The following is a 16,346-nucleotide window of genomic DNA, read 5'->3' on the forward strand; positions in this document are numbered from 1 at the left end:
CACGGGAACATTCAAAACTGGGTTTTTTTTATATTTAAATGTGTAAATGTATAAGCAAAGTAAGAGGTTTCACACCTCATCAAGAATTTAGGCCTGCTACGTACTATTTTCCTTTTTACTCAGATAATTTTAAGAAAATGTAATGACAATTAACGATCTGTTACAAAAATTGCTATTATCTAACTTAGACTTCCGATATGAAAGACTAAAAAAAAAATGTAGTATAAGTTTTGCACTCTGTGGGTGACAGGGCCGTCTCCTGCAGCGCCCCAGAGCTCTGGTATTTTGTCCCCGAGGAAATCGCGAGAGTCGCCTTCCCGATCCCTTTCAAATCCAGACTCCAGAAATTCCTCTTCAGAGGCTTCGACTGAACTATGTCTGTCTGCTCATCTGCATCTTCTCCCGGTTTCAAAGTCCTTGGTCTTAATAGTGCTGCTATCTTCCATTTTTTCTTACTCTTAGAAAATATAAAACATTATAGAACATACATAAAACATTATTATTATTATTATTATTATTATTATTATTATTATTATTATGACTGCGTTTCTTACGCAGACCTACGGTTCCTAGTAGTCCATCATGATGTTTAAATCAATTCTTTATTAATAAGTCTTTAGCTTCCTGATCGTCTGTGGATGTGTAGTAGGTATACGTCCCTCTTGCAAACGAATAAAATGATATTAAGTCATTTAATAATATCAAGTTATATCTGAATGAGATTTTCTTAAATTATTTTCACTCCTTGGCTTTCGTCTTTGATCACACGGAGAGAAAATATTCCATCAGAAGTCGTCATGATCTTGGCACAGAAATGAATTTCTTATTTTGCAAATAAAAAAAGCGACCCATCGTAATGCGACTGCAGTGCTGTAAAATACTTCTTTTGTTGTTTCTAAAATGTTCTATCTCTGAGGCAGTGCGCGATATTCTGCATGTTTAGAATTAACAGCCAGTTGTAAATCCCTTGAGCAAATGAGGAAGTAAGAGTTCGGGCGATTGATGGTTTTTAATTAAAATCCTTTGAGCTCTTTGAGGACAGTTCCTTCAAAGACATCCATACAGAAACCCGTAAGGTCCTTTTTAGACTCTACGGGCGGCACGGAGGCGGGTGGTGCGCATTCTCGGCTGCTGTCTGTGTGGAGTTTGTATGTTCTTCTCCTGTTGGCCTGCGATTGCTCCGGGAGCTCTGGTTTCCTCCTGCTGCCTAAAGCCATGCTGGTAGAGTTACTGACTTGTGTGAAAATTGCCCCGGGCGTGAGTGTGTGTCTGTCTGTGCCCTGCGATGGACTGGCGTCCCGTCCAGGGTGTACCCCGCCTTGCGCCCGTTAACTTGCCGGGATAAACTTCGGCTCTGGATAAGAAAATAAATTGATTATTTTCCGATCTATGTCGCAGAATTAACTACAGTAGGAAAACGATCACTTCAAATATATAGGAACAAGTAAAGGTTTATTCCTGTTGAAAAGCAAAGCGAGGCTGTGGAGCCTTCTTCGCGTATATATATATGTTGTTCAAATATATATTTCAACATAATATATGTACAAATTTGTATTTTGATTCGAGTACACATAACGCCCGGGAAGTCCCTAATTTGTTTAATCTGCATCCCAGTCGCATACTCACTGACAATTTCGAATTTACATGTTGTTGTTGTTGTTGATGTTGTTGTTTGGAATAAATATTACGTTACCATAACTGTCTGAGGTAATTTTAAATTGTAATAAAAAACTAAAAAAAAACTTTAATAAAAAACTTTTAAATACATGATGACGATGATGATGATGATGATGATGATTATTATTATTATTATTATTATTATTATTATGAAAAGGTCTGTCCCGAGCAGCTGTCTGAATAATTGAACGAGTTTTAAGACAACGTTAAAAATAGCAGAATCAGTGTTGGTGATTCACGCCGATGATTAAAAAGAAAAAAAAACACACCGTGTTTCTGCCGTGGAGCAGTGGATCAACTAAACGAAATAAAAACATTTTGCTTCTGCAGGGCGCTTTCTTTATGAAGTATCCCAAAGCGCTTTACATATAGTGTGGGCCCCCCTTCTTTCACCAATACACACAGAAAACGTTTTTAGGAGAAAATAAAGCAGGCAGTTCATTTAAAACAGTATCACGGGGGCAGGAGATCGCCTGGTAGTTGTTATAGTACTGTTCACGATTTGGCGATGGAAGACCAGCGTTACCTGCCAGCTTTAGTGATGATCATCTCCGTGCCGATGTCGTGAAACCTCTTCCAGAGGTCGGCGCACTGCAGCTCCACCTGGATCTCGTCCATGGAGGAGGGCGGGGAGGCGTCGCCGGGCGTGTGGCACAGGTCTGAGCGCGACTCGAAGGAGCAGGACGTGCGCTCCGCCAGTCCCTCGCTGTCCGAGCCGGGGCTGGCCTCCGCCTCTGGGGGACACAGACAGGCTGAGATCGCGGGCGGCCGAACAGAACTCCCCCCGAGCCGCTGAGCAGACCGGGCGCGTCTGCACTGCTTGTGCGCGGAGCCGACCGCTACGGCGTCTTTATCTTTAGGAAAATATTACCTACGGATAAAGCGTATTTTCAGCGCACCGCACAGAAAAGCAGACTTCATGGAACATTTTAGATTTGTTTACACGTGTTGTCACCACAGCTATGCAACCGAGCTCTACTAGGTCTCAATTTCCCTTGACCACGCTAGAGCTTTGTAAATATTTATGAGGTAACAGAATAGATTTTATGGCCCATTAACGGTATTATAAGTTTGCTTTATAAAATAATACACTGACTAACATCACTGTATTGTGCTACATAACAAACAAAACTGATTTTCAGTGTTTAAAATCACTCTATAAATAAGAAATTTTAAAACTCGAAATACCTTAGCCCAGTGCTATAGCACATAAAGCTGATCAACATTTAAAAAGTAATATACAAATACAGTAAGCACAACAAATGGGTATTGGAACCAATAGGAGTTATTGCATTTTAATGCTTTTCAGTCCAGTTTAAATTGATGCCTCACTGTTTTCTGTAGGCACCAATATAAACATTATAAAAAAGAATACATATACAAAGCTGAAAAGTGAGGTTTTATAATACAAATATGTTCTGTTCCCTAATTACAGTCCGTCTAGAGCTATAGACCAAATTAGATGACTGCTGTAAGACATGTATTGCTAATTGCAGACAAACACCAAAGTAATGTTCTATGTCATATTTGTGTGTTGAGAGGAAGTACATTCAGATTTCTTACACATGTAAAAACAACAGAGCAAGGAAATCCTAACTGTACGTTCAAGAACAACATCAGCTACAACAACAATAACAATAATAGCTTTAAACGATGACTGATATGTTCAAAGTTGGTTTTAAAGCTGTGCAAAAGAACAACAGTGTATTTGCGCATGTTTGATGGACGATATATAAAATGATTGTTTTTCTACCATTATGGTTTAGGGATGGTTAATAACAGCCCCTAAAGGCTAAAAATGATAACAAAATTGCACATTCCATCCAGTGAAGGTTTGCATCTGTCAACAGGAACCAGTGAATTCTAGATTATAGACAATTATGATCTTTGATTGGCAGTGAAGGAGATTCACAACCATGACCCGTGATTCCCAACAACAAACAATTATTGTATAATCTGGAACCACAACATACACATCAGACTGGGTTATATTTGGGAAACGTAGTTTGGTGACCAGAGGAGTTGAATTATTGCAGTACATTTACCACACAACAGGACAGCCCCTACAAGAGCCTTAATTATAGGTGTAATTCCACTTCTGAGTCAAGGGCTGCTGAAATTAGAATTCGCCTTCTATGAAAATCAATTGTTTTACTTTTGCCTTACAAAATATTTATGTACATTATGTGTACGTGTTTAATATGTGAGAAAAATGCATGAGAAAATGCAAAAAAAACAGCATTAAAATATTGTTAACCCTACAAACTACATAACAGTGTTAGACTAAATGGCTCCACTTTGGATTATTCACCTCACATAATTGTGACTTTGAAATAATTGAATACAGTATATAGAAAACCTAAAATATTGTACACAAGAAAAAGAAAAAAGTATTTTTACTTTTTATTTAAAAAGAGTAATGCAAAATGCATTAAATGCAAAATAGTTGAGTAGAATAGTAATAGCTAATAGCTCTTGTCTGGCTTGCACAGTAGATGTTATTTAGACCCCAATAATTTACAGATCACACAAACAGCAGAGCAAGCGGTCACTTAGAGTGGAGTACAACCACAGGACAATAGATCTTGAGAAATTTCCAAACAGCACATACTGTAGAAATTCTGGGGTAATGTTAAACAGGAGTTCCCTGAGGGAATCTGATCAAAGAGTGAGCAAACCTCGTGTAAGAGAGGACCTACAGGTTGCAGGGAGAAAGCAAGTGTCACCTGAATTCAGCCTCACGTACGTGCAGGTCAGACCTCCAGAGAACCAGCTTTCATCTCTCAGTCTGACCTGTGTCAACAGCTCCCCTCCCACAACAGCACCCTCATTGCACACGGAGAAGCATTCAAACACAACAAATGAGCACTGGAACTAAATGCCTCTCTCATCCTCTCACTGAGTAGTCCTTAAGAAAGTAATGAAGCCGATAATGACATGTTTTTCTAACATCTGGCATTCTTTGTCAAAATGTCTGCAACCAGCAAATTGTACTCACTGTACACTAGCCAAATACTTAGCTCTTTTAAAAGACCGTGATTTTAAGAAAGTCTGGTTATCAGGATATATATTGTAATGACTCGTCATCTGCAGATGTCTTGCAATAAACAGTATTCCATGATAATGTACATGGTTTAGATTCAGAAAAGTATACTTTAGACAACACCAGTGTATTTGTGCCCATCCTTAAACTTCATTCTATACACCTCTATTTTGTGTATATATGTGTACATATCATTTCATCTTTAAAATATTGAATACGAATGCTTTATTTTTAGGTAATTGTTCAAATTTATCTTGCAAGTCTCGTGAATATTATGCTTCACAGATTTAAATCGTGCATTCACCGCAAGCATAATAACTTTTATGTATAAACCAGGGAAATGACTACTGTTGTAGTTTACCTGCGTTAGTAGAAGACAGATACTTCGCCTCGGTGAAACACACTCTGGAAATGTGGCTTTCTTCACATTTCCCAGAGATCCTGTGTGTGTCTATTCTGAACGGGCCTGCTTTTAAGTATTGAGGTGATTACTGGCTTGGCAAAAGGGAGAGGGACCTCAGAGGGCCATACAGCTTCTCCTGTGCGGGGAAATACTGGAGAGAGCTGTTGGAGCTGTTACAGGAGAGTGTGAGTCTTTAATAGAGGCTGACACAGAGCAGGGAATCAAAGAAACAGTCCAGACTGGAACAACTGCCTTCGCCGGAAATACAGTCCACATTTTCAACAACCAGAAACTATCTGTTAAAAGATATACTGAGCTAGTCATGTTAAAGCCCTGGACACAGTGTGACATATGCACAGCAAACCCACGGTTTAACAGAACTATAGGCGGGAAGGGGTGTCTGTTAAAACACAAATTACATTTTTCAGCCAAAAACACACACTATTATAGGAGAAAAAACATATATACATACTTTAAATATGCTTGGTGGATTTTTTTAGACTTATTTTTTAACAATTGAAATCAACACAGCCAATGAAAATTGTTGTTTATAATCCGAAACGTCTAATCAGAAATACACAAGCTCTTTATTTCACGTGTGGTAAATACACTGCATACAATTTCTTGAAAGCACATGAAACACCCATTGCAAGCAATTGACCTACCCCTGGGTCACCAGCACTGCTCCTGAATTTCAAACCTAACCTGTGTGGTGTTTGTTTTGATCTTGTTTTATTATGTGTGTGTGTGTCCCTGTTATTGCAGGGAAAGTCAATTATTTCTGATTTTTACAGACAAAATTCCCTTTTAGCAGATTTTGTCCCTTCAATCTTCAGTTTATAAATATGAGGGTTTATAAATATACCATATAACACACAGTTCTTTAGAATTTAATAAAATGGCACTTGCATAATAATAAACATAAAAGGAGTAAACGAAAAATAGAAAGGAAAGTAGTAGTAGGATATTCTTCTCTGACAGACACATTAATAGGATATGTGAATTACTAACTATGGCATTACGACAAAGTGCCTAATTTAGACATCTGTGTTAAGACAAATAATAATGCTCTCAAGAATGGAGCATCAATCAATATGCCCTCTTCGTCTGTTTGAAAACTTGTTAGTTCTGTTGGTGACAGTGGGATTGACTATCCCTGTTTCTGTTTATGAATAGAGTAAAGCATTCACAGAGATATGCCTTACAAGCAAAAGGAGAAAAGTGACCATTGGTACTGGGACATCCCTACTGCATTCTGCTTCCACAGATTAGTTCCCAGGAACATCTTAAGAACATGAGACAAGTTACAGAAGAGAGGGAGCCACGCAGCCCATCTAGCTCGTTTTAGTTAATCAGTTAATTGATTCAAGGTTCTCATTCAGCCATTTCTGAAAAGAAGCCAGTGTATCAGTTTCAAACACGTGGCAAAGCCCCAGGTATTCAGGTCTTCCCTGCCTCCCCAGCAAGTACGAACCAGGCCCGAGCATCTTCCGAGAGCAGGCGCGTCTGTCAGTATTCTAAATGGTATGGGTAACCTTAGAGTTATTAGAAAAGCACCAGACTGGAAAAAAAAAAACAGAATTATCTCATATGAAAAGAGTTACAGCCGGTAGTTTAGTTTCTACTAAAAATCGGTTTTAGACTTTTTTTTGCAAAATGACCTACGGTAAAAACTCCAGCTGTCTGGACTCCTGTGGAGGTAGTTGGTAAATGGTGAAGGCTTCACAGAACACAGGTGCAGTCCCAACAGGCCTGCGTTAGAACAGACACTAGCTGTGTAATGTTATCTATGGAACTACACTGTTATATTATATACAGAAAAAAGTCTACGCAGCCTTGCAGCAATCCAAACCTTGATTAACATTTGTAACTACGCGTGTGTCTGGGACAGGAAAGTTTGAACAGCCCTCAATACACCTAAATTAACTGCAGAAATGGTATTTCTAATACAATTATACGGTCTGTAAACTAAAAAATTACTTGTGGGCTTGACAAATTCACCCATCGTGGAAGACTCACATGATCTTGGCCATGATCTGAAATTTTTGTTTTCAAGAGGAGAAGATTAATGCCAATTTATGACTATGTCTCCAAAAGAACATACAAGTTAAAGAGTCTTTTTCCATTCATTGGTATTAATGCTCATATTAGAACATAAATTAATATGGATAATAATAATTAGATCCTACAGTAATATTTAAATCACAGCCAGCCTTCCATCAATGTAATATTATGATAACATCTGATGTATGATGAAAAGTCCCTCTGACAACATTTATATAAAAACCAGCATGTACTGTGGTTCCTGGCTCGATACATTTATATGCTGCACAGCAGAGATCATGGGAAAACATGATGTACTGGGGCACCATGGGAACCCCAGGAGAGCGAGGTAGGTGATCTCTTGTCAATCATCATGGCCCACTCTCCATAAAACCTGTCATATGTGTTGCATTTAGCTATTGAAGCAGAAAATCTGTACCACCGTCTCGACGCAATGCCTTCAAGATACGCAATACCTTCTCTACGTGATTTCTCTAAAACAGGGGTCTCCAACCCTGGTCATGGAGACAGAATCCCAATCCAATGCATTTCATAGGTCGGTCTAGATTTCCTGTTTCGAGCGACGGGGAACACTTGCAAGCTATTAATCAATTAAACAAGTTATTTTTTCCATTAGGGTAACTACGCTGTTTGAGAGCTGAAGGGTATTTAGATTTCTTGCCAGGTGAACTCCAGTTACTTAATTGAACAAATTACCTGCTCAATCAAACAGAATTAAAATGTTGTAAGTATTTAGAAATTGGTGAGTTAGTGGTTATATATAAAACCTGTTGGGTTGAGACTCGACAGGTCCACAGGCAAAAACAATCACCAAGTATTGTACAAAATCCATATGATACATGTGTGTATACAATTGATATATCAGTGACTTAATGTCTAGTTGGACTCAAAATACATCCACATATAATTTTCTGGATACATGTTTAAAGTATATTCATAATTTGCATGTGTGCATACATAGAGAAGTACTCCTGTGCAAACAATGAAACGTTAAGATTATGTTGCATAATATGGGTCCAAATCACAACCATATGCTAAATGAAAAAAAACAATGCTATAATAACACAGCACCATAGCATGTTGCACACAGTACATATTTTTAAAAAACAACTGAATTGCAACTGCATGGACAAACTATACATCAATGGTTTACCGCAACAGAGAAGTGCCACGTAAAACATATTAATGTCTACACGAGTAGAAAAACCTTCACAATAATGTGACTAGCCACAGGTTGAAAACATCAGGCAGATCCACAAAAAATCTCAAATGTGTACAAGGCTGAAAGTCTGGTACCTGGTTTAGCAAAAGTAATTAGTGAGAAAAATAAGCAAACGGGTCAGACCCGAGAGTCCAAGTACAATGTCTGTTAAAGCCAAGAGACTAATTATAACGAACAGTAAAATATAAAGTAAAATAGACAAAAGTGAAGAACAAATTTGGCAGACCCTGCAGGAACAGTTCATAAGACCACAGGACAGTGATATCCGAACAACCCTAACCCTTGTCTAGAAAACAGACACAGCTTAGTGTACTGTATATGGCATGATCATCCAATTGTGCAGAAGTAATGAAGACATTTACAGTATACTGAGAATTTCACTACAACTACAGGGAAGCATGATTCACTTTGTGGTGGTTTAGATCTTAAGAAACTTTCACTCTATTGAAATAGATACTTAAAGTATTTAAAGCGCAGAATCTGCCTCAATGATACCAAATTATTGCAGATTCATTTGGCCATAGTTTCATATTTCAGCATGACAGAGATTCACAGTTCTCAATCCTGACACAAATTAAAAGTAATTCCTGAGAGCAAGGGGTTCTGTATGGTATAGAGATCACTGCAGTCTTCTGTCTGGTATTATGGGGCCTTCATCATTTTTCTTTGCATATGATAAAACATTTTTAAAAAACAAGATTTTTCTTGTTTTTTCTATTGATAGAGTCAAAAAATGCTTGTTTTAGTTTTTTAAATTGTACATTTATTTAAAAGATATCATACTCATCTATTGCTATACTGCTGTGTATCTAACTCATAAAGTTTAACATTACAATGTGAAACTTCATTATAATATATAATTCTGTCCTACCTATTTGCAAGAGAAAGTCTACATTTTCCAAAACTATGTATGCACACAATAGCAAAATGAGTACAATCAAAAACAGATTTTTTTTTATCACAAATGTATATTGTTCACTTATAATATTTATAAAATGCAAAGAAGATATTCATTTTTAGTCCTTTCATTACAGTGTTCTGGACATACTTAAAATATAAAGATATTTTAATATCTTTATTCAATATATCAGAAGAATAAAACACCTCTATTTTGCTCATAGAGCTGACCTTAAAACTGCTCCAGAGCTTTAACATTTTTCGTTGAGGCCTATCATCCGAAAAGGCGCACAGCCGTGATGAATCCTGCTTTACTAATGCTTTTGGTTCTCTGAAACTTTTGATCTTTAATTTTTGCTCCAGTCATGTACTTCCAAGTGTACAGCATATAATGTTTTGAAGGCAAACATTTGAGAACAATTCTCTGCTTAAGGACCAAAAAATAATAATAATAACCACACACACTGACCACAAGAAAGTTCTGCTCTGAAAGTGTGTAGGCTACCATTTGCTCACTGATGATCATACACAGCGCTGAAAAGACAGGACACCCACATTCAGAAAAATGCTGTGCCAGCAAACTTCAAAGTCCATAGCCTTCAAGATGCAGAGGTTTTCAAACACTGGGGCACGACTCCAAGGAACAGACCAAAGCTAACCCCGATAAAGCAGGAATTAGAATTTGTAACGCGACTTGTTCAGCCGCCAGTGCTGTCCTCTGCGAGGAAGCTGAAATCACCTGCAGAGGCCGAACAGCAGTGACTTATCCAGAAGCTGGCCCAATCACTCTCGGATTGAGCGCCGTCCGTAATAGCGTCGGCCCCTGCTAAATTTCCATTGTATTTACTTGATTTATTTCAGCCCAAACGTAGTTAATACGAGTAATCTTGCAAATGTATTTTTATAGTAATCTTTCGGTAAAACCTGATTGTCTCACGGGGATTTTCTTAAATAGACGCGTGTCTTTCTTGTTAAAGCCAGTCACAATTTACCACAAATCCCGATTAAAATTCACCGCCACGGTGCTATTTTTAATATCCACATCTCAGTCACAGGTAGACGTGACAGGAGCTGGTGTTCTTTTTGCTGTTACCAATGTATTCCGTTTTTTACAAACGAGCGAGCTGGGAGTCGCGCTGCTGGCGAGCTCTTGTAAAGCGCAGAAGACTGAGGAGTGAGGACGCTGTGTGAGCAGAAACGATTTAACATAAAGACATTTCACTCGGCTGGTGTGTGTTTCTGTACTAAGGGCTGTGAGACACATTACGGTCTAGTTCATGAGGAAATATACTTATTCCCCATTTTGGGATAATTTATTATAATCGGCAAAATTAATGTTGTAGTTCAGGTGGGCGGCTGCGTCAGACGAACAAGTAAAGGTTTATTCCTTCCTGAAAAGAGAGGAAAAGAAACACAACCTTTCGGCTGTGGAGCCTTCTTCGTGTGTTAATTAATTCCAAATTAATTGTAGATAAGAGTGATATAAATGTTAGAATATCTTGCACTTACTCCTCCAGATTGTTAATACCTTTCGGGGATTATGAACGGCCTAGTTCCCAGAGAGAATCTCCTCTTCATCGCAGCAATCCGAATCGCTCCCATTCCCGTCCTATTGAAGCTGCGGTTGTTAACACAGTCGAGTTGTTTTAGTGCTTCTGTCATCTGGGAGAAGAAACGGAACTCCCAGAGTTTCATCCCTTACTCAAAATACGTGGCTATGAAACAAGAAGTACGAGCAAAATATTGTGCAAAGAATCCTGAATGAGAATTCATTAGCTTGACGACGCAGTCAACTTCTTACAGAGAGAAGATCTCCTTTATTATTATTATTATTATTATTATTATTATTACTTTAGTAACTGGAGATTTATAAATCTAGTTATTGGTATTAAGAAGCCGTACATGTACAATTATAATAACTGCGTGTGAGAATGAATTATTTTTTTAAAGACGTGCTGTCGTGCACTGGCCTAGGCGCTTGGCTATCTGCGCATCACACCAATTTAAAAAATACCAAGACATCTACAGTGAGAAATAAAGAGTATTCACCCACATACAGCGGCAAAAGTCTATGATTTCATCTGCAAAGGTTAATAGATCCTTTCTCATTGTCACATCGCTTGGTGTCTCAAAAGGAAATGATACCCTAGAACGAAAAATAGATTTGTATCTCAGTGTTGTTCCTCACTAATCGCTGAACTGAATAATATTGATCAACAAGAGAAGGCGCCTATTTTTGGTTGTGGGAAATTGATTCGGGAATGAATTTGTTCAACTATGAATCATGTATTAATTTTCACGCATGTCGCTTTCATTAATTTACAACACTGAAAACGTTTCACAGTGATTTAGTAAGACTCCGACCACATCTCGTCCAGGTTGAACGACGGAATCGCAGAACGCCCGCAGAAACTGGTTTACCCTACTTTTTTGTGAAGCTGTACATTAAGTACATCCTCTTACCTTGATTAACTTTCAATTCAACTTTAACTTTCAAATCATGTTTTAAGTAGTACATGCTTTTCATTGTGACCAAAAAATAAATGTCCCACTTTCAATTTCTACCGATGGAAAAGCAGGCCATTTTAATGTTCATAAATTCAATGCAATTATCTCCAAAACAAGCTGTCGCGTATTGGCATGGATAGGCGTTCAAAGTGAGGTAAGATTTAAATAGGTGTGAACGATTAAAAATGTGAACAAAAAATTCAAAGTTTATTATAATATAAACATCGATATTTTACTCCTTATAAGCATCTGATCAAACTTTGTTTTCAACTCTTAATATTCCACATCCGCGTAAATAACTCACTCCTCTGGTCCTACGAAATCAAAACTCGAATATGCCACGCAATAACAGTAAGGCCTACTAATGTGATAATAATAACAACGGCATAAAATGACAATAATAAAAATCGGTATTTTATGTTCGTTTTTTACAATAGAAATTCGCAGAAATGGGCATATACTGTAGTTAGAGCAGCTTGATAAATTGTGAGCAGAACTTTTGCTGTGCGTCACACGATCGATTTGAAACAGCTCACTGTGAGAAACTAACCGGCAGGTCGAAATATGGATTTAAAATTAGTTAAATAGACCACTCTGCAATATTTTGAATATGAGCATATTCTTGAAAATTATGGTGGCTTTCAAATGTTATTTTTCAAAAATCTGTTAATGAATTCATTAATGAATAATTGTAAAAAAAAATAATATTACTAACAAATCCGTTTTATGTCGACTAGGTTATGTGAAGGATGGAGCATTTATAGAAAGATATAACTGGATTATAATTGCATCTATATCACTGCTCGGTAGGTGAAGAACAATTGAAAGAATAAATTAAATTACAGTATCTTTAAATGGTTTAAGAAACGCAACAAAATCACAATATCGCAGCACAGGGTTGTTGGCAATTTATTGCACGGTTTAAAATAAAACTAAGCGTGATTATAATATATAACAAATTTTTAAATTTCGGATTTTTTTTTTCATTTTTGCAGGAAAATTAAAATAAATTTACCATTTCAATTAGGACACTGGGAATATGACAGTACTGATACTTTCAACGTGTGTATTCTACTCGCAAAATGACACTACAAACCGATGTCCGATGCCCCAGTGTAATAGCACCTGTAGTATTTAACATTCGCACACACGTCGATTTTATTTTTTCAATTCATATACAGAGCATTCACATCCATAACAAGCTCCGATTTCAGAGCCCCCAAAACAAAGATTTTGAGAAGAGAACGCAACTACTCAACGTTGCAAAATAGCGAGGTCAACACATGTCTTGGTTCTGAATCACGGTTGGCGTGTACGTTAGCAGAACAATTCTGTTTCATGATTTGTATAATTTTAGCTACTCCATTATCAAAACTCTATTTTTCTAACGATCTCTATTTAACAGAATTCTCCCTATATATACCTATCATTTTAAATAGAACTTTTTCATGTATTGCGAAGGTATACATTTCTTTCTGTTTTAACAGTGAACGAGTACATTAGTTGTCTTCCTCCTGTGTTACATTGTAATAAAAATAGAAATGAAATAATTTACACGTACTGTTTTTCTGTGACCATCAACAACTCTATCATTTAGGAATCGTGCAGATGAACTCGTTGCAGTAAGGCCTCTTCCTAATGTAATAGAACAATTCTCCGCTGTTAATCTGGCAAATCAATCTGCACGTGTAAATATCGTGAGGCGGCGATTTCTTGAGATCGTGTCTGATACTCGAAGAAATAAGATTGATTTCCCGGAAGTATTTATACTTGTATGCGTGCGTGCATGAAATTTTATAAATAGAAATATTTAATTAAATATGTCTGTAAGAGTTTAATACGCCAAAACCTGCAGACATATTTGGACTATGACAAAACCTCTCTGAATGTTTCGTCTTGGAAAAATAAGTATATGAAGAATTTTCGTATTTTTTGCCGGATCCAAAAAAAAGGGGGGAACAAATTTTGTAAATCAGAACCAAATCTAATACCCGAATAATCGATCAATACTATGAAAGAGGAATAAGGGGTCTTTTGCAGTACGAAAATATGTTAAAACTCCAGCTGGACCAAAATGTCACAATACCAACAGGTATGACAGTTGAAATAAGTGTCATAATAATAACATTAAGGCCAGTTGATGATCGGAAAACGGTTCAGACGAGCCTTCAGCTATGTACTCGTCTACCTCTTTGACTGATGAATCGGTTGAATGCACTTGGATTAAATTGTTTAATGTAAGACTAATCCAGCCAATATCTGTGGTCATTTCTATTTCCTGAACTCGTTTCGTTAAATTATCTGTAAAAACACACAACCAGTCAAGCAGTCATCCAGTATTACAGATACGGGCCTAAACACAAACAATTAAAGGGCCATATTTCCTGATGGCAGGACGGGATCATGTTTTTTCTCTACTCTATTCGACTCTCTCAGCCCCCGCGGGCGCACGGCGAAGCTGTGGAGATGTCTGCCTCCGAGCAAGCCTGTCGTCTGAGCACTAACCGGGGTGGATATCCAGACAGTGAGCCGGGTCGTCCTCGTCTCCTAGCTGTCCACTGGGGCTGAGGCTCTCCATGGACAACTCCAACTCCTTCTCCTCCCAGTCTCTCAGCTTCCTCTTCTTGTTCGTCCCAATCAACGCTTCGACTGAAAAGGCATGAGCCCTAGAACTAAGCGCCGCCGCGGATCTCCTTCTGTCGCTCATTGTACAGCAAATCCAAGAGAAGAAAACAACACACTCACACACACACACAAAAAAAGAGCTCCTTCCAAAATCACCCGGAAAAAAAAACACTTACAGAGAATGTTAAAGACGGAAACACTTGCCAAAAAAAAAGTAATCCAGCGACTATGACTAGCAAAGGGTTACATCAGCTTTAAGGATGAGGTTCCATGCCTGGAGCTTTTCCTAGTTTAAAACCTGTCGGGAGATTTGGTTTTGGAGGGATCTCGGGCTTTGGAGCGCCGATTGCTGCAGTTCTTCTTTCTTTCGCTTCTTTCGGGCTGTCTCTGATTGATACTCACTTCTGCGGAACTTTTTTTTTTCTTCGGGAAGAACCCGGGCTGCCTCCGTGCCCCTGTCAAACTCCGGGCGTCCAATGGGCGGCGCGGAGAGGGAGCGCAGCGAAACGTGTCGCCCAATGGCGGCGCGGAGAAACGCGCACCCCCCGGTGTGAAGCCCTCAAACCAGATGGTCATCACTGGACATCCCTTCAATTAACCCCATCAGCACAGCGCGGCACTGACGGGATCACAGCACCTGAAAAAGTGGCCACCGCGACAGCTGCGGTTTGGGCTCAATCCGTCTAAAGGAAAACACGTATATATATATTCTGATGAATATCAATGCAGATTTAAACGCACACAGCATCTGTATTCTACTGATGTATGGTTTCCCACGTTAAAATAATAAGAGGCTTCTTAAGCGCTGAGTTGACTCTTAGTCTATACAGTACAAGAAGTCTCTCACACTGATGTCTTGCAGTAGGAGTTCTGCGCACTGACATCTCGCCGGTTCTCTCGACGACGGGCCGGTATATGGGAAACCAACAGAGACGTTCAAACGTCTTTTAGGCCCTCTTTCGTGCTTTTGCGATCATTGTTTCTGAGTTTAAAAGCAGGAACCTCTCCATGTGCATGCGCTTTTATTCCATGCAACCTGACATTTACAGTACATACGACTATTGCAAAATGAGTCTAGAAAAGCAATAAAAGTGCATTATTTTTGTGATGCAAGTTGATGCAAGTTAGGCATTTCATATGGTGATGAAAGCAGTATATTTAGGAGTGTGGCACATATATTTCGGATTCATTACTTCTCCTATACTATACATTTTTTTTCTTTCATGTATAGACCACATTTAAAAGGCTCACATTTCGAGACGCGAGTTTTTCCTCTGTTTCAGTCTAAAAAACGTGTTAGGAAAGAATCTTATTCCAGGTCACACGTACGGTATGATCCTAAAATATGCAATATGCCAGGGCAGCGTTAGACGTAAATTGGTTATTTTCTCATTAGTCTGACATGAGGATACCTGTTGTTGAATGAGACCGCTGCTCTTTTTATTCTCATAATTAACAATCATCAATATTTAAAGGAAACAACCCTTGTCCCATTCTGAAGTTTATGGCAGGTGGCTTGGTCACTGCGATGAGATTTCCAATGAACTGTGTACAGGAAAAAGCACGACGCGTTGAGCTGGATATCTGGTTTATTTCACTAGATTTGATTTTCACAATGATAATTAATGTCAGAATCACTAGTTAAAGATTAAACGTCGCAAACACTTATCTGTAAAAAACACTAAACGCGACGTCGATAGGAATGACATTTAAATCATTTGCCTGGTTTAATCGTTTATATTCGATCTACTTTATCGACTCCGCAATACGTTTTACATTATAAGTGGAATATTATTGACTACTTTACCAACGTTAGTATATATTGTTTTCATAATAGCAGATGTAGCTGACATTAGTTCAGGTGAGATGGTAGCATTAATAATGATGTTATTAGTAGTCAATGGTTT

General features: G+C 38.2%; 1 protein-coding gene across 3 annotated transcripts in view; it reads right to left on the reverse strand.

Moving 5' to 3' along the window:
• The window catches only part of tbx15 (T-box transcription factor 15), a 36,891-nt gene extending 22,062 nt beyond the window's left edge, over nucleotides 1-14,829 (reverse strand). The window contains exons 1-3 of one of the 3 annotated variants that reach the window (XM_088914086.1): nucleotides 14,616-14,829; nucleotides 14,320-14,463; nucleotides 2,204-2,411 (exon numbers count right to left, since the gene is read on the reverse strand). In XM_088914086.1, the coding sequence (XP_088770212.1) occupies nucleotides 2,204-2,411; nucleotides 14,320-14,392 (281 nt within the window). In that variant the 5' untranslated portion in view covers nucleotides 14,393-14,463; nucleotides 14,616-14,829. Of the gene's footprint in view, nucleotides 1-2,203; nucleotides 2,412-5,081; nucleotides 5,181-14,319 lie in introns of those variants that run through there. The other 2 variants (XM_088914085.1, XM_088914087.1) reach the window with 2 other exon arrangements.
• Between the last annotated feature and the right edge of the window lie 1,517 nt (nucleotides 14,830-16,346).

The sequence above is a fragment of the Atractosteus spatula genome, chromosome 4 (genome assembly GCF_055471065.1).
Source record: "Atractosteus spatula isolate fAtrSpa1 chromosome 4, fAtrSpa1.hap1, whole genome shotgun sequence".
NCBI lineage: Eukaryota > Metazoa > Chordata > Actinopteri > Semionotiformes > Lepisosteidae > Atractosteus > Atractosteus spatula.